The following is a 26,714-nucleotide window of genomic DNA, read 5'->3' as shown; positions in this document are numbered from 1 at the left end:
TGTTTTTTGGTGTGTGCCCAAAGTGATGTAGCTAGTAGGGCTTTTAGCTTGCTATGTGTTTTTGAAAATGTCTTGATTTTAAAGCCTATACACTCAGAATTTGTATTTGGCATGGGGGTTGACAGGGTAGCCTTCAGTCTCAGAGTAAAGTATCTTTGCTACGTCGGAACAGTGACAAATAAAACCCATTCTTGCAGAAAGGGAGCTTTCAAAAGGTTCAGCTGTAGAGATAGGACTCATATTTGTATCCGTGCCATTATAGCATCTGTGCCATTGAGGCTATCTCCATTTTGAAGTAGTCAATTTTATTATTCACGATTGGCTGATCCCTTCTGATGACTGGGCTGGACATGACTCCAACAGGGTCACCAGGAGGGATCAGCCAATGAAGTTGGAAGTCTCACCCAGTTGACTAAATTAAAATAGTGGAAGCCCTCAATGGCGCTGCCCATGCGAACATGGCCTTTTGACCACTAGAGGCCTCTGTCATTCTCTATGGTTTCAGCCAATCTGGCAACAACTAGCTAGTAGGAGGCGGCACTGGCAGTTGACACGGCGCACACACTTCTATCTTCAGACATTGGACAGACTCTTCAACATGCTCTTGTGACCATTAATATAAATTGGCCTGACAAATTCAACTATTTGGGGGAGGGGATGATACAAATATACCACTTTGTAGGAAGGAGTAAAGCGACCGTCGGTCATCACTTGCAAATAAACACCCCGGAACTGGTTAACTAGCTAACGTTAGTAACGTTACGCTCAGTTGGCTAGCTTTTTATTGGCAATGTTTACTAGCGTTGGTTGCTAGCTACACAACTGTCAACACGCGTGGAGAATAAACGTTTGGCCCGTGTACTATCAGCAAGACAGCTTGTTCTTAACACCGAAAACTTCACGGCGACCTACCACCACTTGTAGCTCCGAAAATGGCTTCAAGAGGGGGCTTTCCGGCTACTCAGATGAACCCCAGTGTTAACCCCATGAACGCTGGACATGCAGGCGTTGGAATGAGGATGCCAGGAATCCAACAGAATTCGGGTTTCCGAGCCATGAATGCCACTCCCCAGTACCGTCAGGTAACTTGTCGAGAGGTTTCCCCTCGGCTAATTGTATATAATAGAATTTATCGTGATAACGTTGCTTTATTGGCTAAAATATGGCAAGTAATATTACTTAGTGACAAGTTAGGCAACGTTACTGTATAACGTTATCATGTTACAAAAACAGTGTTGGGTTAGGCTAACTACTAGCTAGTAAAGTTAGCTAGACACTGCTGTGAATGTCAGACAAGTGGCAATGCAGCTACTGCAGTTAGAAAATTGACGTTTCCTCTTCATCTGTTGTATATTGATTTGTAATTTAATCTGTCAACTTCCGCATTTCAAGAAAGTGAAAAACTGACCGCGGCATGAGTAGTTGATCATACCTATGTGAAGCTAGCCACAATAGTGTCATTTGCGGCTCGCCTTCAAAATAAACGTCCCCCTTTGAAAGTGATTCAAACGGATACAAATAGTGGAATAATGCCGTTGGATGTTGTACCTATGAAATGGGGTATCAGCCTACTCAGTCATACTCAAATATTAGCGTCTTATCTCTTATTGTGGGACTCTTAACTGCTGTACAGTGCCATATGGATGTCCAATAGACTGACTGGAAGGGTGATTTCCCACAGTTGAAATCCGACAGTAAGACCTAAGAAGCTTATATTTGTGTCAACTCTACAGTTGTGTTGCGTGAAAGTCAATTTAATGGGTCCATAGGTTAGGCTTTAAACTGCATGTAAATATGCCCCAAATGCAATTCTAATGCATCCAATGTGATTTCATATTAACTAATTGTCTTTTGTTTAATTTATATAAAGATATTCTAGCCTTATCATGCCATATTTGGACTTGATATCATTTTTTTTGTCTGTTTGAATTACTTTCCATTGGAAACTTTTATTTTAAAGACCAACTGCAAATTAAACTCTTGTGGCTAATCCTTATTATGGCTAGCTTCATACAGCTAATCATACATCACGTGGTTGCTTCCTGACCACTGTCAGTTGTTGGAAAACAATGTTTGCAAATTAACAGGCAGTCATAATGCAAGCTTTTTCATCACCGCTGTATGCATGACTATATGTAGCTAGTTCATGCATGTGTTAGGCTATGTAATATTGTGTTACTAATACATGGTTCCGCTTTGAAAGATATCAGAACAAACATTGATCACTTCAGCGAGGAAGAATGTTGTCAGTTTGCCATTAATGTAACCCCTTTCTGTCCCCCTGTGCTTTTAATTTCCAGCACCCTGGTATGCCTTCCAACAGGGGGATCCCGATGGGGCCAATTGGGGGCCCTGGACCCTCTTATGGGGGCGGGAACATGCCCTTACGCATAGGAATGGGGCAATCAGCCATGGATGCCTCTCGAAAGCGATTCCTTCAACAACAACCGCAGGGGGGGCTGGGAGGCCCAAGGCGTGGGTGAGTTAGGGGTTGGGTGGACTGTGGGGGGCACACAGTCGGTTTTTAAAAGGGGACATCGGGGTTGTTGTAGTGGTGGTGGGGTTTGTGGGGCACCATTGTACACCATATTGATTAACCATGACTGAGGATTATGGCTGTACAAAAATATATTTGGTCTTGCCAGACATTGGCCTTGTCTGAAATCTGTCATGCCTACTACTTACTTACTAAAACTACACACTATTTAGTAATCAAACGACATACTATTTAGAACATACTGCTTAGTAAAAATGAATGCAGTAAGCAACACATATCAACATACTAGGCTCACCCATCCTGAGAATGCATCATCTAATGTGAAATTGCGCTGATTCCCGCCATTCGTTTTTTTTGGGTACAACGTGTGCCCTTATCTCATTATCAGCTGTTGTCACACACATGTGAGTCTGGAAATACTATTTTCTTCCTCAAAAATGTGCAGCTAGATTAAAAGCCGAAAGGAAAAGAACATCCTGGAATTTAAAGCATACTCGCTTTTTGAAATTTCGCAAGCCTAAATGGCCTACTATTTAGAAAGCTAGTATGATTATTTGGACACGGCTATTGTCTATACCAGGTTATCGTTCTTGGTGAATTCTCAGGCAGTTATTTTTGAATTAATGATGCAGTTTGAATGCTGAATACTTCATGTCATGAAGACATGCAACCTAACTGCACTACTGTCAATGATAATGCATCTGGTAACCCCAACCAATAGAGCACCATGTGATCCCCCACACACAAGTACAAGCCCTTTATGACCATTAAGTGTACACCACAGTACTAGAAGTCAGCCATGTGGTGGTACATTAATGACACACAAGACAGACGGTCACAGTCTTTAGTGACCTTCCAGGGTCTTTGATAGTGACGGTGGTATAGGGACACTACTGAAAGACTCTTTTGTACCCCTGTCCTCTCAGTCAGTGGTCTGTCTGTTGCTCCACACAGTCTGCTGCACAGAGGAGTTAAAAACAAAGAAGACGTCCCATGACCATGCCCCACTGCCAGACAGAGCCACATGGACAAGGGCATCTTACTTTTTTTTTACCTCAAAATGGAATGAGGTCATCTGCTTGTAAATGTTCGGGAGAATGGATGTCTGGTGGTTATTTCTATCATTTTGATTTACTGCAAGGGTCTTGTGTTTTTGAATGTAGTTTTCAAAATATACTGAACAAAAATGTAAATGCAACAATTTCAACGATTTTACTTAATACTACAGTTCATATAAGGAAATCAGTCAGTTGAAATACATTTATTAGGCCCTAATCTATTGATTTCACATGACTGGGCAGGTTTGCAGCCATGGGTGGGACTGGGGAGCCAGGCCCAGGGAATTAGAATATGTTTTTTCCCCACACAAAAGGGCTTTTATTTCCGACAAAAATACTCCTTAGTTTCATCAGCGGTCTGGGTGGCTGGTCTCAGACGATCCCGCAGGGGAAGAAGCCGGTGTGGAGGTCCTGGGCTGGCGTGGTTACACGTGGTCTGCAGTTGAGGTCGGTTTGGTTGTACTGCCAAATTCTCTAAAATGACGGAGGTGGCTTATGGTAAAGAAATGAACATTCAATTCTCTGGCAACAGCTCTAGTGTTTAATCAGCTTCTTGATATGCCACACTTGTCAGGTTGATGGATTATCTTGGCAAAGGAGAAATGCTCACTAATAGGGTTCTGAACAAATTTGTTCACGTTTTTGCGAAATAAGCTTTTTGTGCATATGGAACATTTCTAGGGTATTTTATTTCAGCGCATGAAACATGGGACCAACACTTCACATGTTGTGTTTTCTATTTTTACTCAGTATATATTAGATACTTGGCACTTGATTAGCGAGTTGCACCAAGGGCTGAAAGTGAAAGGCTCTCCAAGGCCCTGAATAATTGGATTTACTTGTTAAGCAAGGGTGAGCTAGTTTAATTCGATCAAAGAAAACAAAAGCTTTTGTTGATTCAATTGTGATAAGTGTTAGCCTTTGGGTCCAAAGAGTTGTGAGCCTGAACAGGCATCAGGGTCATATTCAGTAGGCACGTAGCGGAAGAAAACATATTGAAACGTGGCAGTACCATCTGAAGTCGTCCAATAAGAAACACACTTTTTCTGTTGCAAAACATTTTGGTACGTTTTTACCTGAATGAACACATCCCAATCCTCTAGCTTTTCCTTGTGTGGAATAGTGTAGCTATCATCATAAAGGTGTTTCTGTTTAAATAGCCAACATTCTAATTGCCTTACAATATGCCATTAAAGATTTGTGAAGATCTAACACCTTGTCTCGATTTTTGCAGCAAAAGGCGCAGGATGGCCGACAAGGTGCTACCACAGAGGGTGAGTATAAACGTTGCCCCCTTGAAAAATAATAGTTTGATCTAAAACCATAGATATGCATACATTATATGGCTCTGGATCGATCCATTTATTCCCGAGGGGAGGAAGACCCCATATCCCCCACATATTGAAACCTCCTTGTTCCAGATACGAGACCTGGTTCCAGAGTCTGAGGCCTATATGGACCTGCTGGCCTTTGAGAGGAAGCTGGACCAGACCATCGCCCGCAAACGCATGGAGATCCAGGAAGCCATCAAAAAGCCCATTACGGTACAGCTCAAACTCATTTGTATGTATGGTATTGTAAGATAATAATCATACATTGATCAATTAACACAATTTGGTCTTCCAGTGTTTCCCCTTAGATTCCTCTTCAGTCAGTATACAAAGGCTCCCGAAGCAAAATCCAGGGCAACATCCATTTTATGTCAAATTATTTTACTCTGTCTAGATCTACAAAAATTATTTTAGGTCTCTCAGGCAAGAGAACTAGGAAGGGAGGCCTCCCCAACATTGGTATAGGTATGGGAAACACTTTCTTTGTAAGGTTGTGATGCGTGCTCTTGTTTACCTCTCCCTCTCAGCAAAAGCGCAAGTTGAGGATCTACATATCCAACACCTACACTCCCGGCAAGCCAGAAGGCGAAGAGGCAGAAAAAGTGTCATCCTGGGAACTAAGGGTGGAGGGAAAACTCCTTGAGGATGTAAGTGAGCCAACGGTGTCTGTTTATCTGACGCCAGTGGTAGCTAGCCTGAAACTTGTGACGTCACCCACCTAAAACCACACAAGACAAATGGAATCGTATTTCTAGCCAAAGCTTAGTCGTAAGTCACAAGCCAGTAGGTATTGTTCGTTGTCCACTATGTAGGGAAACCATTTTTTTTTTAAAGCGGAGGAAACGATACCTGAATAAAACTGCATCCATAGTGCTTGTTTGTCATACTCGTATAACACCATGTTATTTTTGCGATGTACAATCAACACCATATGTAGTTGGACAGAACCTAAAATTTGGCTCTATGCTCCAGCGTTTTGGGTTTTGAGATGTTTCAAGAGGCGACAGTACAAAATGTCACCTTTTCATTCGAGGGGATTTTCAAGCATACTGTTTTACCGTTTAGAAATGAAAGCACTTTATACAGTGCGTTCGGAAAGTATTCAGACCCCTTGACTTTAAATTGTTTTTGTTACGTTACAGCCTTATTCTGACATTTATTAAATCAAAAATCCTCTGCAATCTACACACAATACCCCAAAATGACAAAGGGATAACAGGCACTGATCTGTGGAAGGGTACCAAAACATTTGTCCAGCATTGAAGTTCCAAAGAACGCCGTGCCCTCCATTTAAATGGAAGAAGTTTGGAACCACCAAGACTCTTCCTAGAGCTGGCTGCCTGGCCAAACTGAGAAATTGGGAAGAAGGGCCTTGGTCAGGGAGGTGACCAAGAAACCAATGGTCACTCTGACAGAGCTCCAGAGTTCCTCTGTGGAGATGGGAGGACATTCCAGAAGGACAACAATTTCTGCAGCACTCCACCAATCAGGCCTTTATGGTAGAGGGGCCAGATGGAAGCCACTCCTCAGTAAAAGGCACATGACAGCCCACTTGGCATTTCTGAAAAGGCACCTAAAGACTGACCATGAGAAACAAGTCTCTGGTCTGATGATAACAACATTGAACTCTTTGGCATGAATGCCAAGCGTCATGTCTGGAGGAAACCTGGCACCATCCCTACGGTGAAGTGTGGTGGCAGCATCATGCTGAGGGTATGTTTTTCAGCGGCAGGGACTGGGAGACTTGTCTGGATCAAGGGAAAGCTGAACGGAGCAAAGTCCAGAGAGATTATTGATGAAAACCTCCTCCTGAGGGCTCAGGACCTCAGACTGGGGCGAACGTTCACCTTCCAACAGGACAACGACCTTAAACACACAGCCAAGACAATGCAGGAGTGGCTTTGGGGCAAGTCTCTGAATTTCCTTGAGTGGTCCAGCCAGAGCCTGGACTTGATTTGAATATCTCTGGAAAGACCTGAAAATAGCTGTGCAGCAACGCTCCCCATCCAACCTGACAGAACTTGACAGGATCTGCAAAGACGAATGGGAGAAACCCCAAATACAGGTGTGCCAAGCTTGTAGCTTCATACTGAAGAAGACTCAAGGCTGTAATCGCTGCCGAAGGGGTTTCGACAAAGTACTGTGTAAAGGGTCTGAATACTTATGCAAGTGTGGTATTGTAAGTTTGTTTTAAATTATAAGTTAGCGAACATTTCTTGCCCTGTTTTTCCTTTGTCATTATGGGTTATCGTGTGTAGATACTGTGTAAAAAAAACAATGTGATCAATTTTAGAATAAGGCTGTAACATAACAAAATGTGCAAAAGGTCTTAATTCCTTCCGAAGTCACTCTATATCTAGTCCCCCCCCGCCCCATTTGACGAAGTCATAATTATTTGGACAAATTCATTTTATTAGTAAAAATTGTAGTATTTGGACCCATGTTCCTAGCAGGCAAAGAGTACATCAAGCTTCTGACTCGACAAACTCGATTTAGGTTTGTGTTTTGAGTTATGTTTTGCCCAATAGGAGCAGAAAAGTGATTGATTTGACCAGAGTGATTTTCTTTCTAAATGAGTAGATAAGATGTTTCTGAACACCTTTTTAAATAAACCTTGATAATGCCATGATTAAGAAAAGTCATGATGAGTGAGGTTGGCCTACAACAAACCATGCTAACCTCTCACCATTACCAATAACAGGGGAGGTAAGCATTTTTCAGTGGGTATGGTCTTTGTGCCTCTACATTTCTCACTCCTCATGATTCATGAATGACTTTCCACAATCATGGTAGAATCCACATTAATGTAGGAGTGTCCAGAAACATCTTCTATTCTTACTAACAATAAAAGTGACTCCAAAAGGACACTATATTATTCACCATTCTGTTCCTACTGGGCAAAACATTATCTGAAACGCAACCAAAACAAACTATAAAAAAAAGGGAGTTATTTAACTAGGCAAGTCAGTTAAGAACAAATTCTTATTTACAATGACGGCCTACCAAAAGGCCTCCTGCGGGGACTGGGGCTGGGACACAGCATGGTAGCGACACAGCATGGTAGCGACACAAAACATGGTACAAACATTATTGGCCACAGACAACAGCGCAAATGGCAAGAAGGTAGAGACAACAAGACATCACGCGATGCAGCCACAACTGTCAGTTAGTGTCCACGCTTGAGTCTGAGTGAAGAGCTGGAGATAACTGTCCAGTTTGAGTGTTTGTTGCAGCTCGTTCCAGTCACCTAGCTGCAGCAAACTGAAAGGATGAGCGACCCAGGTACTTGTGCGCTTTGGAAAACCTTTAGCAGAATGTGAATGGCAGAACGGGTGTTGTATGTGGAGGATGAGTGCTGAAGTAGATATCTCAGTTTAGGGGTTAGTTGATAGTAATTTAAAATGTTGTTGATAGTTAATTGAGCGTCTATAGACCATCTACAGATGGACTATCCAAATAGTGTCAATGGAATTTTCTGTTGGAAACATTCTGTATAGGAGGCTGCAGCGATTAGACAGAAATGGGAAAATTAGGGGCCACACATTAAAGCTGCAGCCATGATCAAAAACCATTAACTGTTGTAATGCATACATTTCAGAAAATATGTTCCAGCTTTATTTTGGTGCATATGACCTCTCGCTTATCTCCGTTACACTATGTTCGGAGTGTATGTTGCAACTTTTTAGATCAAATCTCCACTACAAATGCATCCAACAAGTTTGTAGAGACACAAACACTATGTAGTCATAACCACATTTCCATACAACCATTTCATGCAGATGATTTGCCTGACGCATAAAACAATAAAATAAAAAGTAGTGGCAGGTCTGGTGGAAATTTGGTAGATAATTGTTGTTGGTGAAATGGATAATGCGACATTTGCGGTGGATATGCTTTTATGCGCAAATATGGATGTTAATTTAAACCATCTCGCTGGGAAGCTTGGAGTCATGAGATTTTAAAATGGGGAGTTGCAGAGTTTATAGGCTGAAATAAGTTTTAAAGTTCATACGTTTATGACTTATGGTGGATAAAGTGCACGATAATGAGCTTTATGCAAATGTACAATAAATATTGATACTACGTCATCATGCACAGCTGTTTATCTGCAAAAAGTCAGTTTGATGGAAACCAATTTGCCTATTTTTCTTTACATACAGAATTTAGTGACTGACCTAATATTATTACTTATTTTGGGGGGAGACTAAGTACATAAAGTGCCTTCATTCATTTCTAGATGTTAATAGGAAACATTTGATCTCAAATCCACAATTCACATAGCCAAATTCACAATTTTCTTACTTAACTGTCCAAATAAGTATGGTGTTGAGTGTATGCTCACTGCTCAGAAATACAGTGCCTTGCGAAAGTATTCGGCCCCCTTGAACTTTGCGACCTTTTGCCACATTTCAGGCTTCAAACATAAAGATATAAAACTGTATTTTTTTGTGAAGAATCAAAAACAAGTGGGACACAATCATGAAGTCGAACGACATTTATTGGATATTTCAAACTTTTTTATCAAATCAAAAACTGAAAAATTGGGCGTGCAAAATTATTCAGCCCCTTTAAATTAATACTTTGTAGCGCCACCTTTTGCTGCGATTACAGCTGTAAGTCGCTTGGGGTATGTCTCTATCAGTTTTGCACATCGAGAGACTGAATTTTTTTCCCATTCCTCCTTGCAAAACAGCTCGAGCTCATTGAGGTTGGATGGAGAGCATTTGTGAACAGCAGTTTTCAGTTCTTTCCACAGATTCTCGATTGGATTCAGGTCTGGACTTTGACATGGCCATTCTAACACCTGGATATGTTTATTTTTGAACCATTCCATTGTAGATTTTGCTTTATGTTTTGGATCATTGTCTTGTTGGAAGACAAATCTCCGTCCCAGTCTCAGGTCTTTTGCAGACTCCATCAGGTTTTCCTCCAGAATGGTCCTGTATTTGGCTCCATCCATCTTCCCATCAATTTTAACCATCTTCCCTGTCCCTGCTGAAGAAAAGCAGGCCCAAACCATGATGCTGCCACCACCATGTTTGACAGTGGGGGTGGTGTGTTCAGCTGTGTTGCTTTTACGCCAAACATAACGTTTTGCATTGTTGCCAAAAAGTTCCATTTTGGTTTCATCTGACCAGAGCACCTTCTTCCACATGTTTGGTGTGTCTCCCAGGTGGCTTGTGGCAAACTTTAAACGACACTTTTTATGGATATCTTTAAGAAATGGCTTTCTTCTTGCCACTCTTCCAAAAAAGCCAGATTTGTGCAATATAGGACTGATTGTTGTCCTATGGACAGAGTCTCCCACCTCAGCTGTAGATCTCTGCAGTTCATCCAGAGTGATCATGGGCCTCTTGGCTGCATCTCTGATCAGTCTTCTCCTTGTATGAGCTGAAAGTTTAGAGGGACGGCCAGGTCTTGATAGATTTGCAGTGGTCTGATACTCCTTCCATTTCAATATTATCGCTTGCACAGTGCTCCTTGGGATGTTTAAAGCTTGGAAAATCTTTTTGTATCCAAATCCGGCTTTAAACTTCTTCACAACAGTATCTCGGACCTGCCTGGTGTGTTCCTTGTTCTTCATGATGCTCTCTGCGCTTTTAACGGACCTCTGAGACTATCACAGTGCAGGTGCATTTATACGGAGACTTGTTTACACACAGGTGGATTGTATTTATCATCATTAGTCATTTAGGTCAACATTGGATCATTCAGAGATCCTCACTGAACTTCTGGAGAGAGTTTGCGGCACTGAAAGTAAAGGGGCTGAATAATTTTGCACGCCCAATTTTTCAGTTTTTGATTTGTTAAAGTTTGAAATATCCAATAAATGTCGTTCCACTTCATGATTGTGTCCCACTTGTTGTTGATTCTTCACAAAAAAATACAGTTTTATATCTTTATGTTTGAAGCCTGAAATGTGGCAAAAGGTCGCAAAGTTCAAGGGGGCCGAATACTTTCGCAAGGCACTGTATTGTTTTCGCCGCTACCATTTAATCTGAATCTAATGCCCCCTTTTTTTTTACAATTTACTACCTGAGCCTCTCTCAAAATATTTTAGGCACTTAACTTCAGCATTCTCCCATTCTGTTGGCCTGTGTCCTTGGCTTACACTACCCAGCCAGATGTTTTTTTTCAGTTTTTCTCTCATGTTCCTCTTTTCTCCGAAACAAGGAATTGAAACCATGGCTCGTTCTTTCTGCTACGTGCCATGAGTCGACATGCACCCTTCATACTTCTCATCTTCCAGCTGACAGTCATTGTCTGCATCCCAAACGGCTCCCTATATAGTGAACTACTTTTAACCAGAGCCCTATGGTAGTAGTGCACTATATATGGAATATAGTGCCATTTGGAACGCATGCAATGACTGGGCTTGGCTGCAGCCACATTAAAAGGGGGGGGATTTATTTCTTGTTTTCCATTGCCTCAGTGGTTAGAGCGTGTGTAGGAAGGAGAGAGGGAAGGGGTGAGAGGGGACATGTTGCGCAAACCGTCATTGGCAGGGGTGAGTTTTGTTGGGAGGGGGTGTGTAAACTTAGCCAACTTCTCCCAGAATGTTAGGTTTTCGCCAGCCACAGCCCCCTGATGTGGTAGGTACCAAACAATGCAGCTGTAGCAAAACACTAAAACCCAACAAAAATACCAGTGTGAATTATTTGTTTTCTTCTATTCTTTCCTCACATTCTTTTCCTAGCCTGGGAAACAGAAGAGGAAGTTTTCGTCCTTCTTTAAGAGTCTGGTCATTGAGCTCGATAAGGAACTGTATGGACCTGATAACCACTTGGTAGAGGTATGAAGGACACCATTACATACTTTGTCAACGACATTGACACCGTTTTTAGAAAGGTACCCCTGAACAAGCGTTCAAATTGCCATTACTGTTCAATTGGTCAGACATGAACAAAAAAAAGCCTGGGTAATGAAAGGCTTACTGTAATGAAACTCCAATATACAAACGCATGTAGCACACAGCCATGTTGATCTTACGAATGGTGTTGGTGCTTATGTACAGAACGGCTTGCACGAAGAAAATCTCAATAAAACCCACGCTAAAGAAGAATAGGTGTTAGTGTGCTGTTTTTGCACCATGTCAAGTTCTTTCGGGCACACAACGGGAAATGTTTTGCATCGGGGAAAAAGATAATTAGTTTCTTATTGGACAAGTGCAGTTAGACCCTCCCTGTTTGTCCATTTTTCTACCATTTGGTGCCTAATGAACATGACTCTGGGTTGTATTCAATAGGCACAAAACAAGCCGAAATGTGGAGGGAGTTGCTAAACTTGTCCAATAAATTTGTTTTTAATTTTGTTTGCAAAATGGTTTGCACTAATTAATATGACCCACAGTTCTAAACTCTCTCTGTATTCTCTCAGTGGCACAGGATGCCCACCACCCAGGAGACAGATGGCTTCCAGGTGAAGAGACCAGGGGACGTGAGCGTGAAATGCACCCTGCTCCTAATGCTGGACCACCAGGTATATACACACACACACACACACACACACACACACACACACACACACCAGTGTATATTTTGTGCACTTAAATTTGATTTAGTCTATTAAGTCTTAGTCACATTTGTCATTTGAATAATGGCAGTTGGCCATTTTAGTCTACTATAAATGCCCTTTCATTTTAGTCACATCACATTTGTATTGCCTCATTAACCAATAGTAAACATAAAACACTGACTTCGATGTGCACAAACATCCATAGCCTTGTCCTACCAACATTTTTCTGCATAACATCCTATTCTCTTCCCAACAACAGAAATATGGCATATACAGTACCAGTCCAAAGTTTGGACACACCTACTCATTCAAGGGTTTTTCTTTATTTGGACTATTTTCTACATTGTAGAATAATAGTGAAGACATCAAAACTATGAAATTTACACATGGAATCATGTAGTAACCAAAAAAGTGTTAATCAAATCAAAATATATTTTAGATTCTTCAAAGTAGCCACACTTTGCCTTGATGACAGCTTTGCACGCTCTTGGCATTCTCTCAACCAGCTTCACCTGGGATGCTTTTCCAACAGTCTTGAAGGAGTTCCCACATATGCTGAGCACTTGTTGGCTGCTTTTCCTTCACTCTGCGGTCCAACTCATCCTAAACCATCTCAGTTGGGTTGAGGTCGGGTGATTGTGGAGGTCAGGTTATCTGAAGCAGTGTTCCATCACTCTCCTTGGTCAAATAGCCCTTACACAGCCTAGATGTGTGTTGGGTCATTGTCTTATTTTAAAAAATTTTTTTTACCTATAGTCCAGGCAGAGGAGGGTTATGTAATTTGATGAAATTTCGATATTTCTCAGTGTTTCAGATTTAGTTGCTCATTAGGCTGTATATCGATGTGCGCTGATGCCGCCCCTCATCTCTGATTCTCCACTGGGTGCTCAATATCAAGTGTTCCTATAGGCAAATTGGTGTGGTCTCAATCAAGTGATCCGTAGCGTATAGGCTACAGAGTGCATGTTTAGAGGGACAGAGCAAAGTTATATTTCTAAGATTGCTGCCGGGATGGTGTAAATAAAACTAGGCTGCTTAATACACGGCAATGGATATTCCAACCCTGAGCCCCAGCCTGCTCTGCTATTGCTGATCCAACACTTTATTTTGTGTGTGTGTGCTGCTTACCCAATGACTGTGCTGTGTAGGGCTACGGTGGCAGTTCAGGAGGAGAGTCAAAGGTTCCTTCCTAAAATCATTTTTGATTAGGCCAAGTCCAAAAAATTCACTAACAATCTGTTCAGTTTGAGAAGGAGAGCGCGAAGATGAGGGCCCGGAGGTCAACTTTGATAGTGTGCTACTGCTATAATAGATTTTTATTAAAAACAATATGTTATTGACCTCCCAATAAGCTAGTTTCTTTGTCGTTCAGAGGCTCACTTTGCTTGGGAAGTAATCTAATTCTGTCACTATGGATTGATTTAAGCTATTCACCCAGACAGCTTTTTGGGAAACACTTGTGACCTCTGATTGGGTTAAGCCACAGAAGAAGAGTAGCCATCAGTTAAAGCTTACATTTATCTGTGTAGGTAGGCCTACTTTCTGGGGTGGAAAGGTAAGCCCAACTTTTGAAAGTACCATGCTCAGATTCATAATGACGTCTCCGATTAAATTAACTGCGGACAAGACACACACTGATTTGGCATTGGAGAAATATGATAATATGAACACAGGCCTATATCTCTGTCCATTCTTAGCCTGTAATTTTGTGTGGTATTAAAAAGATATTCAACTAATATGTGAAGTTACATAGAATTGCATGAAATGTTTATAAAAGACCCAAAAAATTATCGGGCCTGCAAATACGATGATTGATTCAGGCAATGCTTTTACTATAAAGGAGATCTTTCCTCCCCTACTCTTGTCCACGGTGGTATGTGAACCCACAACCTTTTGGCCCACAGCCCTGTGCGCTATAAAAATGCTTACAGAACGAAGAACCGTTTGTAAAACGGCATATCCAAGTCTCTGGTCTGTCTAAGAAGTGAGGGTATGTTCTCTGCTATCCACTTTGTTTTAATTATTATTTTGGGGTTAGGGGAGGGTTTAGGCCAAATGTATTTTGCGTTGTTCGACATAGCATAGTTCTATCTGAAAGTTCCAAAACATTGTGTCCTGCTGAACAAGTCCTTGGCTGTTTACACTGCTGCTACTCGCTTTTTTATTATCTCTGCGTAGTGACTTTACCCCTACCTACATGTACAAATTTCCTCAACTAACCTTTACCCCCACACATTGACTTGGGTTCCGGTTCCCCCTGTATATAGTCTCCTTATTTTGTTACAAAATAATACAAAAAATATCTACTTTTAGTTTATATTTTTCATAACTGCATTGTTGGTTAAGGACTTGTAAGTAAGCATTTCATGGTACGGTTGTATTCCGCGCATGTGACAAATACAATTCTTAGATTTATAGTTGGCTAATAAGAACATGACTGAACAAGATGTAGCCTAAACAAATGGTTAACGGTCCAGTCCGCAAGTAGCATAGTCTTTGAACTGTCCCGCGCTATGTTTATGAATGTAAATGCGGCCCGCCAATGCGCTTGGGAAAGAAAACGCAACCGTAGTATTGGTCATACCTTTTGAGCGGTAAGGGCTAGAATCAGGCGGTTTTCTAAGGAAAAGAGGGAGACTTGGCTACAGAACCTGGCTATGAAATGCAGTGGCGAATGTGTTGAGGGTTGAGCGAGACTACACATTCAAAGCCAGCCTACTTTTCTATACTCAAGGGGGAGAAAAACACAGCTAGACTGTTAACTATTAAACTCAATGCTGCTTTTGTTTTTATTTCGTAAAGCAGCTTGTTTGCTAACCAGTCAAAGGGTAGCTAAATAAAGGCTGGTGGTGACTGGTTAGCGATGGGGAAGCAAGAGTGTGATCCGAGGCGGCGCCGGAGCAGAGCCTGTCTGCCCACTCTCATCTCTTGCTCCCCCGCAGCTCACCAGCTCCAGGCTGTGTGTAGAGTATCCTTCCCACTGTTGGAACAGAGCGGTGCATCTGTGCTGCTAATATTGATGGTGCTTATCACTGAAAAGATCTCAATCTCTCCAAAAACGAAGTAAATACTGACACACAGAAGTGTAATACGGCATGGTAACACGTAGGCATTACAGTACCAATAAACCAGAGTAGCTATGGTGAAATGTCACATGCTATCACACGTGTGATGACAATTTTGTTCATAAAATTGTGATGTATGTTTTGACTGTTATTACTACGTAGTCACTCAGACGTTATCAGGGTCATGTTTGCCCGCAGCATACCACCCTGTATCCCATTTACTGGTTCAACTCTGAACCTAAGCAGGGTCGGTCCTGGTAGGTCCCTGGATGGGAGACCAGATTCTGCTAGAAGTGGTGTTTTGAAGGGCTTCTGGTCTAAGGAGATCCAAATTGCCCAGGAGAGTGAAGGGGACATTGCCCTACGTAGGGTGCCATCTTTCGGATGGGACTTTAAATGGGTGTCCTGTCATTAAAAATCCCATGGCACTTACCATAAGAGTAGGGGTGTTAACCCCGTTGTCATGGCTAAATTCCCAACCTGGCCCCATTCCATCATGGCCACCTAATCATCCCCCCCATTCCTAATTGGCAGATCACTCCTCACCTCTCCAACTGAATGCTGATGTGTGGTGAGCGTTCTGGCACATAAATGGTCGCCGTGCATCACCCAGGTGGGTGCTACACATTGGTGGTGGATGAGGTGAGTTTCCCCCTACTACGTAAAGCACTGAGTACCGCAGTTGGTAGAAAAGTGCTATAGAAATCCAATCAATAATTATTATTAATTAGGCACCAAACCAAAGAAAACTGACTGAAACAGGGAGGGACTAACTGTCCAGTAAGAAACGCACATTTTTGTTTTCCGTTGCAAAATGTTTTAAAAGATTTTCCGTTGCTTTCCGTAATGAACATGATCCTGATAATAGATATGTGGGAAGGTCAACTGAAGGATGCATGGCAGATGTGACTGTCAGCCCTTTCGCAATATGTATTTCATTTTAGGGAAGTGGAGGCGTGCCAATTTTCAAAAGCCAAACTGGCATTACCACATTTGAAGTACTATACTTTCAAACACGTGTTTAATATCTGCATGTTGATTTTGAGGGTTGAATAGTGATGTTTAAATTTCCAGTAACCAACAGAGACGATGTGATGGGAAGTGTGTTCATCTCCCTCCTCCTTTTTCTCCTCTGCATTTTTCCTTCTCCCCTCCCTCCTTTACCTCTTCTTTCACCACCTCCTCACACAGCCCCCACAGTACAAGCTGGACCCAAGACTGGCCCGGCTGCTAGGTGTACACACCCAGACACGGGCTAGCATCATGCAGGCGCTGTGGCTCTACATCAAGAACAACAAGCTGCAGGACAGCCACGAGAAGGAGTACATCAACTGCAACCGCTACTTCAGACAGGTGCAAGCCCTTAAATCTTAAATGACTTACTTATTCATGATGGCACCTAGTGGAGCAAAGGGCCTCACAAGGGATCATTCATCTCAATTGAACATTGTCAGTGTTGAATTGGATGTCGCCAATGTTTTTTGAGGCCTGCAGAATTATCTTAATGTAGATATAGTATGAACAACAAACCACACAGTCCTAAATCGATTACAGATTAAATTTAGACTTTTGTGGGATAAAAACAATAACAAAATGTGTTTTTTTGGGGGGGGTGAACTGTAATTTAAACATTACTTGTCATGTAGCCTTAGAAAGCAATTGTGAAAGCTCTCAACCTTTTGTCAACTTGACATAAATACAACACAAACATGCAGAAATACCAGCAAACAAAAGTAACTCCACAATGAATGAAACTTCTACGTAGAGCCAATTTAGGTTGGTAGAATGTGTGTGATAACAGTTGTCCTAAAGCAGGGATTTTCAAACATCTCCTCGGGGGCCTCCAGCCGTTAGCAAGTTGGTTCAACTTGTCATCAAGCCCTTGACTACTGGGAATACAGATATGCATCCGTTTCTCACAGATACCTTAAAAAAAATTTAAAAATAAAAACGCGGCGGCTTAAAGCACTGCATCGCTGTGCATGAGGCATCACTACAGACCCGGGTTCGATCCCAGGCTGTGTCACAGACGAACGGGAGACCTATGAGGCGGGACACAATTTGTTGAGCGTTGCCAAGTTAGGAGAGGGTTTTGACAACCGGCATGTCCTAGCGACTCCTTGTGACGGGCTGGGCGCCTGCAAGTGGACTTTGGTCGCTAGTTGTTCAGTGTTTCCTCCGACACATTGGTGCGGCTGGCTTCCGGGTTAAGCGAGCAGTGTGTCAAAAAGCAGTGTGGCTTGGCAGGTTCATGTTTCGAGGGACGCTTAGCTCTCGACTTTCACCTCTCCCGAGTCCGTACGGGAGTTGCAGCGATGGGACAAGACTAAATACCAAGTGGATATCATGAAAAAGGAGTAAAAAAGAACCACTCAGTATCTGGTGTGACCACCATTTTCCTCATGCAGCGCAATATCTCCTTTGCATTTGATTGTTGATTGTGGAATGTTGTCCCACTCCTATTCAATGGCTATGTGAAGTTGCTTGATATTGGCGGGAGCTGGAACACGCTGTTTTACACGTCGATCCAGAGCATCACAAACATGCTCAATGGGTGACATGTCTGAGAATGCAGGCATTGGAAGAACTGGGATGTTTTCAGCTTCCAGGAATTGTGTACAGATCCTTGCCACATGGCGTCGTGAATTATCATGCTGAAACATGAGGTGATGGCTGCGGATGAATGGCATGATAATCTGTTTATTCAAATTGCTATTGATTCAATGCATTGTGTTCTTTGTCTCTAGCTCATGCCTGCCCATACCATAACCCCAGCCTGTATACTGTTCACAACGTTGACATCAGCAAACTGCTCGCCCACATGACGCCATAGATGTGGTCTGTGGTTGAGGCCAGTTGGACATACTGCCAAATTCTCTAAAATGACTTTGGAGGTGGCTTATGGTAGAAAAATGTACATTTAATTCTCTGGCAACAGCTCTGGTGGACTTTCCTGTAGTCAGCATGGCAATTGCACGCAAGCTCAACACTTGAGACATCTGTGGCATTGTGTTGTATGAGAACTGCACATTTTAGTGGCCTTTTTTATTGTCCCTAGCACAAGGTGCACTGGTGTATTGATCATGCTGTTTAATCAGCTTCTTGATATTCCGTTAACTTGGCAAAGATGAAATGCTCACAAACAATGTAAACAAATTTGTGCGCAACATTTAAGAGAAATAAGCTTTTTGTTCATATGGACAATTTCTGGCATCTTTTTATTTCAGCTCATGTAAAGTGTTGGTCCCATGTTTCATGTTGCATTTATATTTTTGTTCAGTGTAGTTTAGGGCTACAACAAAAGTGTGAAACATCTGGGGGGTCCCAGAGGAGAGATTTTTTTTTAAAAACACTGTCCTAAAGCACAGGTATCAAACTTTTTCCATGGAGGGCCGAGTGTCTGCGGGTTTTCACTCCTGCCTTGTACTTGAATGATCAATTAAGGTCCCTGATCAGTTCGGAACATATAATATAACACAAATTAAGAAAATAACAAAACATCAAACTCTGCTTCCATGGAATGAGTTTGACACCCCTGTCCTAAAGGAATGTTTTTTGTTGTTTTTCTGTAAATCAAAAATAAGCTTTACTTAAACGGTTAACTACCCCTTTAACTTGTCTGAACTGCAGATTTTAGGCTGCACACGTATGCGGTTCTCTGAGATTCCCATGAAGCTGGCTGGCCTGCTGCAGCATCCTGACCCCATCATCATCAATCACATGATCAGGTGTGTATGAGTGGCTAATAACCAAACCCAAATCGACACCTACCCCTTGTGCTTGTATAGATCTGAGCGGAATGGATGGGAATATGCCAAGAGATCTCAAGCTTGCGGCCCACAAGCTGCGTTCTTGTTGTGGCCCCCATACTGATATCTAATACCTATTGGAATCGGGCCCTGTTGGAAGTGTTCCTAAAACCCATGTTCATTAGTTTATTACCATAGCCTAGTAATATCATAGTCAGGCTAAAGTCTGGGATATCATTTCTTACATCTGGATTTTTCTGTGTTCGTCCCTTAAAACCGATTACGACTGTCTTAATACGTCTCTGTTCTATTCTCACCACTCTGTAGCGTGGACCCGAACGACCAGAAGAAGACGGCGTGCTACGACATTGACGTGGAGGTGGACGATCCTCTGAAGGCCCAGATGAATAGTTTCCTGTCCTCCACTACCAATCAACAGGAGATTGCCGCCCTGGAGATGAAGGTCGAATTGAATAAACTTTATTGATCCTTAGAGGTCTGGAACCCTGACCACTATAATGTCCGACTGTTTCAGACCCTTGCTTTAAGTCAGTGGAATCTTTTGGCAATAACCCTTTCTTTTGAGTGGCTGCAGCCAGCAGTGTCTGCATGTTTTCATTGAGTGACTAATAAAACTTCCATGACGGAACTAGTGAGTAGATATCTTCGTAAATTGGGAGCGCCTCTGTTGCTCAGGTCTTAGTTTGAAGTGCAATGTTTGAGCATCTGCCCATTTCTCTTATTAGGTGATGGATGACGAAATCATTGAATCAACACGGCTAGTGCTTAGCCTGGTCCCAGATAGGATTGTGCTGTATAGCCAAGACAGTTGGCAAGACGTTATAAACAGATCTGGGTACAGGCTTATTAGGGCTGGCCTTTCCAACTATAAAAACATACAGGTCTTCATGTAATTTCTAGTATCTCATCAGGCATGTCCTCACTCGACTCTTCTCAGATCCACGAGACCATTGAGTCTATTAACCAGCTGAAGACCCAGCGAGACTTCATGTTGAGCTTCAGCAACAACCCGCAGGACTTCATTCAGGACTGGCTCAAGTCCCAGAGTCGAGACCTCAAGGTACTGACCAACTGTAAATACCTTGGCAAGGGCTGCATTCCATTCCAAAACGCTTCTCCCTTCCCTATCTCTCTCTCTCTGGTTCTTTTCCGCACACTTCCATAGCCAAATCTTTTCACAATGTAATAAATCCAATGACTTGTGCATCTGTCCTACTTAATAGAATGTATGTATAGGAATCTATTGCCTTGAATGTAATGTACACACATGCATATCCTCTTCTCCTTGTTGTGTAGAGGAGATTTGAGATGGTGGACCAAGTTATTGAAGTATTGTACCACTTACCTGTAAATGTATTGTTGTTTCTCAGTTGATGACGGACGTGGCAGGAAACCCAGAGGAGGAGAGGAGGACTGAGTTTTACCAGGCCCCCTGGGTGCCAGAAGCTGTGGGCCGATACGTCTACTCTAAGGTAGGCATCCAGCACCATCGGATGGGTGATGGGTCGCAATATTTTTCATTAGGTCTATATTTGTTGTATCTGTGCAGTACACTCTGTATTGGTTTATCACTAAAAGGGAACAAGGTTGACACACCTGTACGAATACTTTTAGGATGTTTTATGTAGGTTGGGCTGGTCGACGTTTATAAAGAAATGCTTACCATGCCGTTTCACTGTTAAAGGAATAGTTCACCCAAATTACACACTGAATTCCTTACCCTGTAAGCGGTCTATGGACAAGGTATGACCGCAGTCCATGGTTTGATTTTATTTCTCTGGCACTGTTTCAAAAAATGAAAAGGTTTCAGCATTTGTGGCACATCCCATTCAAGTCATGGTACCTATATTAACGTTTTTCATATCCAAATCTTCCAAAAGTATCTAAAATGTAATTATGACTCAAAGTTGCTTAAATTTCAAAATGATGGTACCGATATTAGCGTTTTTGTGATTTGTGTCACGAATGCTAAAATGTTAGCATTTAGAAACCGTACCAAGGAAACTAAATCAAAGCATGGATTTCTGTCATACCTTGTCCATAGACTGTGAACAGGGTAAGTAAACTAATGTCATTTTTTAAATTTGGGTGAACTATCCCTTTAAAAATATACAAATTTCTGTGTCTTAGGTGCAGCAGAGAAGACAGGAGTTGGAGCAGGTGCTGGGAATTCGACTCACCTGAGTCCTTATGGAGCGTAGCTCCCCAATCCACTAAAACAAAACAAGGCACATTTTTAAGATGGTCTTAAACTCCCAGTTTTACATTAATCATATCCAAAACACAACCACAGAACTGGAATCCGCTTCTATCAATTCGCATTGCCTTTTTCAACCACTTTGTAATAGCATATGTTTATATATATATATATTATTCTATAACTATTGCAGCTAATGTGTCTTTCAATCACAAAGCCTTATGTCCTTATGGGAATGGTTTGGTGCAATGGTTTCAGCAGGGTAAAGGCTTTTGGGTACTTGTCTGGTATCTGTTAGTAGTGTTTTTTTTCTCCAAAGTAATTACTTTGAGACCAAAGTAATGATTTTACATGGTCTTGCTTATAGTCTCGTCTTTCTCCACATTACGAGGGATACTGTTTGACAGCCAGCTGATTCAAATATTTGCCTTTTTATAATATTGCAAGATGTACAAATGAGTTTGTAGCTTTCTTCCCACATTTTGCTTATGATGTCTTAACTTGAGTCAAAACAACTTGGACAGTACCAATGCTTATGTGCCATTTTGTTGTGTGTGTTTTTACCATAGTTTTTCAAAGCTATGGAGATGATTAGTTAGGGGAAAGTACCTAAAGCCTAGTAGCCTTTACACAAACAACGCTTGTTAGAAATACAGAATAATATCCTAGAATCCATGTTTGGACAGGACACTCAGGAAATCGTAGTGCTGGTAAAGGGGCTGTTCTATTCGCTAGGAAAGGAGCCCACTTTGTCCAGCTGTTTCAGTCAATTTGGATTTGTGTTTCTCTGTTCACATGCTGTTTTGATTGGTTGTTAGGGTATTTCACTGTCTGAATTCCAAAGGGGTGGAAGATTGGCAGTTTGGGTGGGTGCAAGGGGGTCTCCTAAAAGGAATACTTTGTGATTGATACCGTTTGTCTCTGCATCCAGTATAAGGAACTTGGAGGTAGTATCGCGAGCCACTGATAACTGGCGTTAGCGCAGTGACTGGAAGTCTATGGTATTTACTAGCATGCTAATAGTTTCCATATACTTCCAGGCATTGCACTAATGCTTGTTAGCAACTTCCAAACTGCACGCAGGAACATAACAGGGTATCCACAAGTTCATCTGACTCTGGGGAAGTGGATAAAGGGCTTCATTGCCAAAATCCTGAAGTATCTCTTTAACTTAATTTAGGAAGTCTGAAACTGTTATTTGAATTAATAAGAATCCAAACCATAGTAGTACTTCACAATGTGCATATGGTTGTCCACCATTGTATTTTCATGTAAGTCTTAAAGGGATAATCCACCACAAATTCCTATGATTAACAGATTAATGCCAGTCCATATCAGCATGTGAGGTAGCTAGCTACCTGTAAAATCACCTAGAGAAACTGCACTGTCAATTTAGGAGTCTTAACCCTGTTTAACTTGCAGTTCGTCTCTGGCCAGAGCTTCATACAATCATTGGCCCACAGCAAGTGCAGAGAATGTTGCTATGGCAACTATGGCCCTTTCCCACAGACACACAGGGTGCATTGCGATATGGTACTTGAAGGAGAAACTGGGTTGAATAATTTGATACACTGTTTAGAGTGAGCACATCTAAGCAAAATATGAACTCTGTGATGCCGGTATAAATGGATGGATGTGTTCTAGAGAAGTATGCCCATATCATCTATTGGCAGATTTGGCGATCTGGAGTGGAGGTAATTGTTTTAAAAGCGCTATTAAATGTAATGGGGGATAACACTATCTCCAGTGACAAGAACCATGTAGCTATGATACGTTCCTACACGATTTTCACAGACTGACCACTTAGGAGTTAAATCATTTATTTTACCCAGTGATAGAACAGGCTTTCCCCAAATTGACAGGCTTTACATGACTTTAATTTCTGGGGTTGGATTATCCCTTTAATCAATTCTGAACAAAAATGTAAACTCAACATAATAGTAATTTCAAAGATTTTGAGTTACAGTTCATATAAGGAAATTAGTCAATTGAAATAAATAAATAAATGAGGCCCTAATCTATGGATTTCACATGACTGGGCAGGGATGCAGCCATTTGGTGGGCCTGGGAAGTCCTAGGCCCACCCACTGGGGAGCCAGGCCCAGCCAATCAGAATGAGTTTTTCCCCACTAAAGGGCTTTATTACAGATGATCCTGCAGATGAAGAAGCTGGATGTGGCGTTCCTGGGCTGGCGTGGTTACACGTGGTTGTGAGGCCGGTTGGATGTACTGCCAAATGATCTAAAAAAAACAACATTACATTCCTGCACTCAGCACGCTCCCTCAACTTGAGACATCTGTGGCGTTGTGTGACAACTGCACATTTTTAAAGTGGTGTTTTATTGTACCCTACACAAGGTGTACCTGTGCAATGATCATGCTGTTTAATCAGCTTCTTGATTTGCCACACCTGTCAGATGGCTGGATTATCTTGGCAAAGGAAAAATGCTCACTAACTGGGACATGCAGAAACTGAGAGAAAACAGCTTTTTGTGTGTGTGTACAGGACTTTTTGTTTCAAGCTCATGAAACACTTTCTGTGTTTTTTTTGTTTTTTTTCAGTGTAGCTTGAATGTTTTATATGCAGGTTTTTACTTTAGGAAAATGTCTAAATGCCTATGAACGTTCCAAGAATCTGATTTTTGTCAGTGCCAAAATTGTTCTTGTGAAAGAGAGCAGTTACGTTTCAAGGAATCTCACTGCTGTGCCTGTTCCGCTTGATTTTCTACGATATCTTTGTAGAAGTTTGCATGTTTTTGTATCCTCAATTGAAAGCTTTTATACAATTATACTCGGGGGTGCCTTTGGAATATTTCATAAAATAAATATACTTGAAGAAACATTTCTATGTATTTATTTGGACAGTAAACCTTACACATTTTTTTTGGTCTCTATTCTCCAGCCTTTTTTAATTTGAGATGTTTTATGAGGCGACAGTACAGAATGTCACTTTTTTTTATTTGAGTGTGTATTCATACATCTGTTTTATGTTTTTAGAAAGGAAATAACTCTGTATATAGTCCCCCATTTTGAAGGTGTCATAAGTATTTGGACAAATTCACTTAATATATTAAAGTAGTCAAGTGAAGTATTTGGTCCCATATTCCTAGCATGCAATGACATCAAGCTCGTCGAACATCTCATTCCAAAATCATGGGCATTGATATGGAGTTGTTCCTCCCTTTTGCTGCTATAACAGCCTCCACCTCTTCTGGGAAGGCTTTCCACTAGATGTTGGAACATTACAGCAGGGACTTGCTCCCATTCAGCCAGAAGCGCATTAGTAAGGTCATGCACTGATGTTGGGCAATTAGGCCTGGTTCGCAGTCGGCGTTCCAATTCATCCCAAAGGTATTCGATGGGGTTGAGGTCAGGACTCTGTAGGCCAGTCAAGTTCTTCCACACCGATCTCGACAAATCATTTCTGTATGGACCTCGCTTTGTGCACAGGGGTATTGTCATGCTGAAACAGGAAAGGGCCTTGCCCAAACTGTTGCCACAAAGTTGGAAGCAAAGAATCTAGAATGTCATTGCATGCTATTGCATTAAGATCTCCCTTCACTGGAACTAAGGGGTCTAGCCCGAACCATGAAAAACAGCCCCAGACCATTATTCCTCCTCCACCAAACTTTAGTTGGCATTCTGCATTGGGGTAAGTAGTTTCTTTCCTTGCATCTGCCAAACTCCGATTCGTCTGTTGGACTGCCAGATGGTGAAGTGTGATTCATCACTCCAGAGAACGCGTTTCCACTGCTCTAGAGTCGAATGGCGGCAAGCTTTATACCACTCCAGCCGGCACTTCGGCATTGCACACGGTGATCTTAGGCTTGTGTGCGGCTGCTCGGCCATGGAAACCCATTTCATGAAGCTCCCGACAAACAGTTAGTGCTGATATTGCTTTGAGGCAGTTTGGAACTCAGGAGTTAGTGTTGCAACCGAGGACAAACTATTTTTACGCACTTCAGCACTCGGCAGTCCCTTTCTGTGAGCTTGTGTGAGTTACCACTTCATGGCTGAGCCATTGTTGCTCCTCAACATTGCTCTTCACAATAACAGCACTTACAGTTGACCGGGACAGCTCTAGCAGGGCAGACATGTTATGAACTGACTAGTTGGAAAGGTAGCATCCTATCACAGTGCCACGTTAAGTCAGTGAGCTCTTCTGTAAGGCCATTCTACTGTCAATGTTTGTCTATGGAGATTGCATGGCTGCATGCTCAATTTTATACACCCATCAGCAACGGGTGTGGCCGAAATAGCCAAATCCACTAATTTGAAAACTTGTCCACATACTTTCGTGTGAATATATAGTGTATTTATGCCTCTAGCTTTCTCACTGGTCCTAGATCTGTTTGTACAGCAAACTCATATTGTCATTGCCAAACTTTAGCATGATAATGAACTTAGTTTACTTTTTTTACAACTAAATCGGAATTTTTGATGTGAATGGCATGTTGTAGAAGTACCCAAACGGTTGTTTTTGTTTGTTTGTTGCTAGTTCACTTGTTTTTACTAAACTTCCCCCAACCAGCGATTTACTTTCTCATTCTGCCGTATGAGTGCTCAAATAAAACATTAACGAAAGTAATTTTAGAAATGGAAAGTACTGTGATGCAGGTCTTTCAGATGTTTTACATGTGAATTTGTCTCATTCCGAACTTTATCCGTAACGTTAAATTCCATTTTGTGCGATTTGCCGATAAAGTTCAGAATAACACAATTTCATGTGTTCCCGTTTCTAAAAGGTTGTATTTGGGTGTTTTTAGTGCTTTTGTTTGTTTTATTCAAGGCCCCATACTGTTGAACGAGGATGAGGAAGTATATTGTCAGTTGGTGTAAGTTTCTCAAAAACATGTGAAATTGCCAAAAAAAAGTGTCTGGACACTTCCATAACATGCCATTTACATCCAAAATACAGATTTGTTTGTAAAAAAAATATATATATATTTTTTAAATTTTTTTATTTTAAAGGTGTTGGTTATACATCACAAACAGATCTGGGACTAGGCTATGTTTTAAGCTATACAGAGGAGGCTTAAGAGCTGGCCTCGTGCATGCCCAATGTGTTCGTGTTCAGGCTGGTTAAGAAGCCTGTTGCCGTTTACAGAAAAGGACTGCTTAAACCGGTATGGCTGGTCTTTCCTGTTTATTACTCTCCAATAACGGCCAAACTAACTACACATGTATGTCCTTGTGTTCTGCTAGGAGTTGGCTTGAACAAACTTGTCTATTCAAACACAAGGCAGTCTGTTTTAACTTAAGTCCAAGAACATATCCTCAA

At 41.7% G+C, this 26,714-nt stretch overlaps 1 protein-coding gene across 1 annotated transcript; it reads left to right on the top strand.

Annotated features, from left to right (window-relative positions):
- The first annotated feature begins 473 nt into the window (after positions 1–473).
- Positions 474–24,275, top strand: smarcd2 (SWI/SNF related, matrix associated, actin dependent regulator of chromatin, subfamily d, member 2). The gene is made up of 13 exons (XM_021565424.2): positions 474–1,082; positions 2,301–2,479; positions 4,790–4,829; positions 4,977–5,099; positions 5,414–5,533; positions 11,584–11,679; positions 12,264–12,365; positions 16,658–16,819; positions 19,097–19,194; positions 19,543–19,678; positions 20,174–20,296; positions 20,607–20,708; positions 21,367–24,275. Exons 1-13 carry the CDS (start codon positions 933–935, stop codon positions 21,418–21,420), a joined length of 1,485 nt encoding a protein of 494 aa, XP_021421099.1. The 5' UTR covers positions 474–932; the 3' UTR covers positions 21,421–24,275.
- The last annotated feature ends 2,439 nt before the right edge of the window (positions 24,276–26,714 follow it).

The sequence above is a fragment of the Oncorhynchus mykiss genome, chromosome 16, assembly GCF_013265735.2.
Source record: "Oncorhynchus mykiss isolate Arlee chromosome 16, USDA_OmykA_1.1, whole genome shotgun sequence".
NCBI lineage: Eukaryota > Metazoa > Chordata > Actinopteri > Salmoniformes > Salmonidae > Oncorhynchus > Oncorhynchus mykiss.
The sequence above is the reverse complement of the archived record's forward strand: the minus strand, read 5'-3'. Positions and strand labels throughout refer to the sequence as shown.

Bases quoted from the DNA above. Each gene is read 5' to 3' on its own strand.
- smarcd2 (XM_021565424.2), top strand. From the start codon at position 933: ATGGCTTCAAGAGGGGGCTTTCCGGCTACTCAGATGAACCCCAGTGTT. The intron at 4,830-4,976 runs GTGAGTATAAAC...TCCTTGTTCCAG, and splicing joins ACAAGGTGCTACCACAGAGG to ATACGAGACCTGGTTCCAGA. The intron at 16,820-19,096 runs GTGCAAGCCCTT...TCTGAACTGCAG, and splicing joins GCAACCGCTACTTCAGACAG to ATTTTAGGCTGCACACGTAT.